Source organism: Chrysochloris asiatica, unplaced genomic scaffold (assembly GCF_000296735.1).
Source record: "Chrysochloris asiatica unplaced genomic scaffold, ChrAsi1.0 scaffold00002, whole genome shotgun sequence".
Lineage (NCBI taxonomy): Eukaryota > Metazoa > Chordata > Mammalia > Afrosoricida > Chrysochloridae > Chrysochloris > Chrysochloris asiatica.
In genome coordinates, this window is record NW_006408520.1 from 20962714 (window position 1) to 20969141 (window position 6428).

A 6428-nucleotide genomic window follows, 5' to 3' on the forward strand; every position below is an offset into this window, starting at 1 on the left:
CTTGACTCTTTCATTTGTCGACTGAGTTCAGGTTGATGCTGCCATGTATGTCATTCTGTAGTTGTTATGTGTTCTTGTTGGTGCTCAGTCCACAGAACTTCCTTTAGGATGTTTTTCATAGCAGGGTTGGCTTTGGCAAAATCCCTTAACTTCTGCTTATCCTGGAATGTTTCAATTACACCATTGTAATGATTGACAGCTTTGCTGGGTAGAGGATTCTTAGATGGCAGTTTTTTTCTTTCAGGGTTTTATATATGTCTCCCCATTGCCTTCTTGCCTGCATAGTTTCTGTTGAGAAATCTGAGCTGAATCTAATTTGCTTGCCTTTGTATGTTATATTTCTCTTTTCCCTAGCTGCTTTCAAGATGCTGTCTTTATCTTTGATTTTGGAGAGCTTGATTATTATATGTCTTAGTGATTGTCTTTTAGGGTCTATCTATCCTGGGGTTCGTTGAGCTTCTTGAATGCTTATCTTTTCACTTTTCATGATGTTAGGAAAATTTTCTTCTAGAAGCTCTTCAATTATCTCCTCTGTGGGCTTGTGTGATTGCTCCTGTTCTGGGTAGCTTCTTAGATCTCTCTCTCTCTCTTTAGCTTGTTTCATCTGCTACTATCTGCCTATGGAGTCCTGGTGTGGTGCTGTAGGATATGCACTGGACTAATAACAGCAAGGTCCGTGGTTCAAATCCACCAGTTGCTTCTCAGAAATCCTACACAGGGTCTCTAGAAGTCAAAACCAACTCGATTGCACCTAACAGCAACAACGGGATTTTAGATTTCCATGACCATGTTTTTCATTTCTAGAAGCTTATTTTGGTTCTTTTTCAGCTCTTTACACACTGTCTTTGGAGCACAGTGGCTCCACACAATAAGCACTGATCTGCGAACTACAAGGTCTGTGGTTCGAGCCCACCAGATGCTATTTGAGAGAAAGATACGGTTTTCTGCTCCCACAAAGATTTAAAACCTTGAAAGTCTTATATGGGGTTGCTATGTTTCAGAACTGACTAGATGTCACCAACAACAACAATAACAACAGTCTTTCTTGATATTTTCTTATTCTTTTCTCATGGTTTTTTTCTTCTGTTACATATTTAGTGATCTTAATATGCTTTGTAGAGTCTGTTAGTTCTATTCTTTGAAATTCATAGGAGTTCTGCTGCAATTATATGCAGCAGAAACATTCACTAATGGCAGATTGTTGTTTTTTTACAGTTTGGAATATGTACCCATCTTCAAAGGACTTTATGGGAATACTATAAGGACTGAGTTAAGATGTATACATCAGAGAGGTTTTGTCTTTGTTTCTCTCAGGATTGTGAGGTGGTGTTATCAACCTAAGACTAGTTAAAAATATAATTTCTGCCTTGAGAATTCCAATATCATGCAGGTTGCATAAATGCAAACACCTAAACCTCTTCAAGGCAGCTTGTGGTTGCTAATTGTCAAGGGAAACCATTTCTTATCTAACGTCCAAACCCAAACAGACAAGCCTCCATACTTCATCTTTTAATCAATGTTTTTCCCTACACGATATCTTCTGATCCAAAGTTTTAGTTATCATCTCTATGCCAATGATTCCAAGATTAATGTATCTGCATCTTGATTCTCTCCTCTGAGTTCCAAACCTTACTACTTAACTACCTGCTTAAATATCTAAGGCACCAATGCAAACAAACTCAAGTAGTCTACTGAGATCAGTAAAATTCATGATTTCTCCTCAAGCCTGATCCTCTTCTGATGTTTTTTATCTCCAGGATAGGCATGACTCTCTATACAGTTGTGCATGCCAGAAATCCAGAAGCCAGCCAGGACATTCTTCTTCCGATTACCCCATCCAATCTATCACCAAGCTATTTCCTTTTTACTTAAATATCTTTTAAATGGACCTACTTCTGTCCATCTCTATTGCTTTCTTACTGATCAAGCTAGTACAGTACCATTTCTAGTCTGGGCTGCTAGGCTTTCCCCATCTTTACTCAGCATCCATTTCAATACCTTCTCCACACTACAGCCTGAGTCAATGTACCCAAATGCAAATGAACTGTTTTTCTTTACTACTTGTATTTCCTTATCAGTGGCCTCACACTCATGGCTCTTACGTCCTAAACATGTTCTACTTGGCTCTGTGTGGTGAACACCTGCCTACCTCTCCAGCCCACTCTGAAACCATGCTGTTCTTCCCACCTTCACTCTCTGTGCTCCATCTCATTGGCCTCACTGTGTTACTTGAGACCAGAAGCAATCATCCTCCCACACCATTTTAGGACATATTGTTTCCTTTTTTTGGAAGGTAAGTTGTCGCACTCCCAACCTTGTCTAGTCAACACCTAACCCATCTTTCACTTCTTTGTTTAAGCATCATTTCCCCAGAGAAGACTTCTTTGACCTTTCCCTCTATCCCAGTCTAGGCAGGTTCTTTTGCAATGCACTTTCTTATAACCACATTCCTTTCTTGCAAGGCTTTAGCTTTCTCTTAGAATTATGCATTAAATGCTGTGATTATTTTGTTAATGTCACACTAGGCTACAAGCTTTGTGAGATCTGGGACCTTGTCTAGTTTTTCTCATAGTGTAGAACATTTGTTATTGTTGTTGTTAGGTGTCACTGAGTTGGTACCAACTTATAGCAACCCTGTGCACAACAGAACAAAACATTGCCCAGTCCTGGGCCAATCTTACAATTGTTGCCATGCACGAGCCCATTGATGTTGCCATTTTGTCAATCCATCTTGCTGGGGGTCTTCCTCTTTTTCTCTGACCCTCCACCTTACCAAACATGATATCCTTCTCCAGTGACTGGTCTCTCCTGACAATATATCCAAAGTATGAGAGGCAAGGTTTGGCCATCTTGGCCTTCAAGGAGCACTCTGGATACACTTCTTCCAACAGAGATCTGTTTGTTCTTTTGACAGCCCATGGTACTTTCAATATTCTCCTCCAACACCATAACCCAAAGGCATAAATTCTTCTACAGTCTTCCTTATTCACTGTCCAGCTTTTGCATGCATATGAGGTTATTGAAAACACCATGGCTTGGGTCAGGTGCACCTTAGTCCTCAAGCTGACATCTTTGCTCTTCAACACTTTAAAAAGGTCTTGTGCAGCAGATTTGCCTAATGCAATACGTCGTCTGATTTCTTGACTGCTGCTTTCCTGAGTGTTGATGGTTGATCCAAGAAAAATGAAGTCCTTGACAACTTCAATCTTTTCTCCATTGATAAGAATGTTGTTTATTGGTCCAGTGGTGAGGATTTCTGTTTTCTTTACATTGAGATGCAATCCATACTGAAGGCTGTGCTCTTTGATCTTCATCAGTAAGCATTTTAAGCCCTCTTCACTTTCAGCAAGCAAGGTTGTATCATCTGCATATCACAGGTTATTAATGAGTCTTCCTCCAATCCTGATGCCACATTTTTCTTCACATAACCGAGCTTCTCAGATTATATGCTCAGCATACAGGTTGAATAAGTATGGATAAGAATAAAACTATGTCGCACACCTTTCTTAATTTTAAACCATTCAGTGTTCCCATGTTCTGTTCAAACAACTGCCTTTTGGTCCAGGTACAGATTCCTCATGAGCACAATGAAGTGTTCAGGAATACTCATACTTCACAATGCTGTCAATATCTTGTCATGATCCACACAATCGAAAGCCTTTGCGTAGTCAATAAAGCACAGGAAAACATCTTTCTGGTATTCTCTGCTTTCAGCCAAGATCCATCGGACATTAGCAATGATATCCCTCATTCCACGTCCTCTTCTGAATCTGGCTTGAACCTCTGGAAGTTCTCTGTCAATGTATGCTTGCAGTGGTTTCTGTATTACCTTTAGTAAAACTCTATTTGCATGGGATATCAAAGATATTGTCCGATGATTTCCACATACCCTTGAGTCACCTCTCTTTGGAATGGGCACAAATACAGATCTTTACCAATCAGTTAGCCAGATAGTTGTCTTCCAATGAATAGAGTCATTATACTGTTCTATTTATCCATGTGTTTGAAATATTCAAAACAATGACTTTGTTGTTTTGTTATTGTTGTTAAGTACCATCGAGTCAGTTCTGACCCATAGTGACCCTATATAGGGTTTCCTAGGAGCAGCTGGTGAGCTTGAACTGCTGACCTTAAGGTTCAAAACAACTTTGAAGTCCATGCATTAACCCACAATACCACACCAGAACTCTAACAATGACTATGTTGTTGTTGTTGTGTGCTGTCGAGTTGGTTCTGACCCATAGCGACCCTGCATATGGTTTCCGAGGAGCAGCTCACGAGCTTGAACCACCAACCTTGCAGTTCAGATGACTTTGCAGTCTGGCACATTAACCCAAAGCGCCACACCAGGGCTCCAACAATGACCATAAAACTTATTAAAGAGTCAAAGGCCTTTATATGAGTCTTTGGATAAGAGGTAAACTTAATCTTAAAAATAAAATATCACCTCTGTATGCTTAGACTGGAATATTTTACTTAACTCAAAAGAAATTACACTGACCTGAAGATATTTCTGTAATGGTTAATCGGACCACTTAATGCTCCTGGCTGAGAAAAAACATAAATGTAAGCTTCAAGATCTTCTGTTGTTAACTGACATCCTTTTCTTCCGATGCCAGTGCTGTGACTGGTAAAGAGATGTTTCAAAGCCTAATTTAAAGGAAAAGAGAATAATTAATGCTTTCCAATTAATAATTAATTAAATCTACAACTTTTGAAAGGGAATAGAAGATAGCAGTCAGTAATAACTCCCAATTTCTACCTTGCCAGGTTGGGAGATAACTGTTTACATACTTTATGCTTTTCTGTTTTCTTGACTATATTTTTGGATTCTTCCCTTCTAATCCCCCATGAACTCTTTACCTTTGTGAAAAGCATTCTTTTCCATGTCTACTCAAATTCTGCAGGCCCAGCTCCCATGTTACTTCCAACCTGAACCAAAGAACCAAACCTGTTACTGTTGAGTCAGTTCTGACTCTTAGCAAACCTGTAAGACAGAGTAGAAGCACCTAACAGCGCTTCCTAGTACCTAACAGGGTTTCCATCTTTCTCACACAGAGTGGCTGATGGGTTTGAACTGCTGACCTTTAGGTTAGCAGCTGAGCACTTAACCACTATACTATCTAGGCTCTCTCACCCTGAAATCTTCCCAAATATTCCAACTTAACAATATTTCCTCATGGTTTCGCAACCAACCCCCTCTCCCACAAGAGAGCTTTTAAAAAAAAAAAAAAAAAATCAGTATTTCTTACTTTTTTTTAGCTCAAATGAGAGTAAGAAATAAAATTTACATCATGAACCAGCTCACATTCATACATGTACTTGTATATATACTGGAAACAGCATCTACTTTTAATTATAATGTGCCTAACATTTTTAATTCAATTCTGTTCTACTTTGGTTTTTAAATTTTTAATTGCAAGCTACTACTATATTTTCAGTGTCCTGGTGTGGTACTGGAGACTAATGTGCAAGGTCAGTTTGAATTGCAAGGTCAGCAGTTCAAGTTTAAATGCTGAGAGTATCTGTGTTGTTCCTCAAAAACCCTATACAGGGTCACTGAGTTGGAACCGACTCAATGGCATTTAACAACAAAAACAACTATATTTTCACAAATAGTGTACCCACATGAATTATACATAGGTGTGGCGCTGTGGGTTAATGTGCCAGACTGCAAAGCCATTTGAACTGCAAGGTTGTTGGTTCAAGCTCACCAGCTGCTCCTCAGATACCCTATACAGGGTCCCTATGGGTCAAAACCAACTCAATGGCACTTAACAACACCAACAACATATAACACATGGAAATTGAAATTATGTTTAAAAGTGCTACCATCACACATCCACGTATATAACTGTTCATGCCTTCTCACATTTCCAGAAGTGAATTTCAGCCTCATTCATCCCCATACAATAGTCCCAAAATGTTATTTTTTATCATGTTTGTATAATAAAGGTATAAACTATGGTTAAAAAGTCACGGATTGAGGTGGGGCTTGATGGCAGATAGAGTAGAGTTGTAGTGAAGTTTTCCATCAGCAATACCACAGAATACCAAGTGAAGCAGGTTCAAGGCAGAGCTCTAAAACTCTGAACTACATATCTAGGAATATTTAAAAAGTTTGAAGGCTTACAGCTAGTGGAACTTGTAGTGGGAGTAAGAAATCTCTACTGTAGAATCTGCCGGGCTCGGAATCCCGGAGCCAACAACTTGGGCAAGACCAAACAGCAAGACCAAGCGGGCGAGCATGCAGACCAGCCAAGGAATAATGCCGTGGAACCTTGGAGCTAAAGTGGAAATATACGTTGACGGTTTTGCTTTGTTATGATTTTTTTTTATTTTATGTCTGTTCATTGGCCCCCACTATTTGCATACACCTCCATTCTGGTGACTAGAGGGGGTGCCTGAGCAAGTGGACACCCCCCACC

At 39.6% G+C, this 6428-nt stretch overlaps 1 protein-coding gene across 1 annotated transcript in view; it reads right to left on the minus strand.

Moving 5' to 3' along the window:
* Positions 1-6428, minus strand: part of EPHX4 (epoxide hydrolase 4) — a 61024-nt gene that overhangs the window by 8025 nt on the left and 46571 nt on the right. Inside the window, exon 6 of the mRNA XM_006830967.1 lies at positions 4502-4650. Within this exon, the coding sequence (XP_006831030.1) occupies positions 4502-4650 (149 nt within the window). The remainder of the gene's footprint in view (positions 1-4501; positions 4651-6428) is intronic.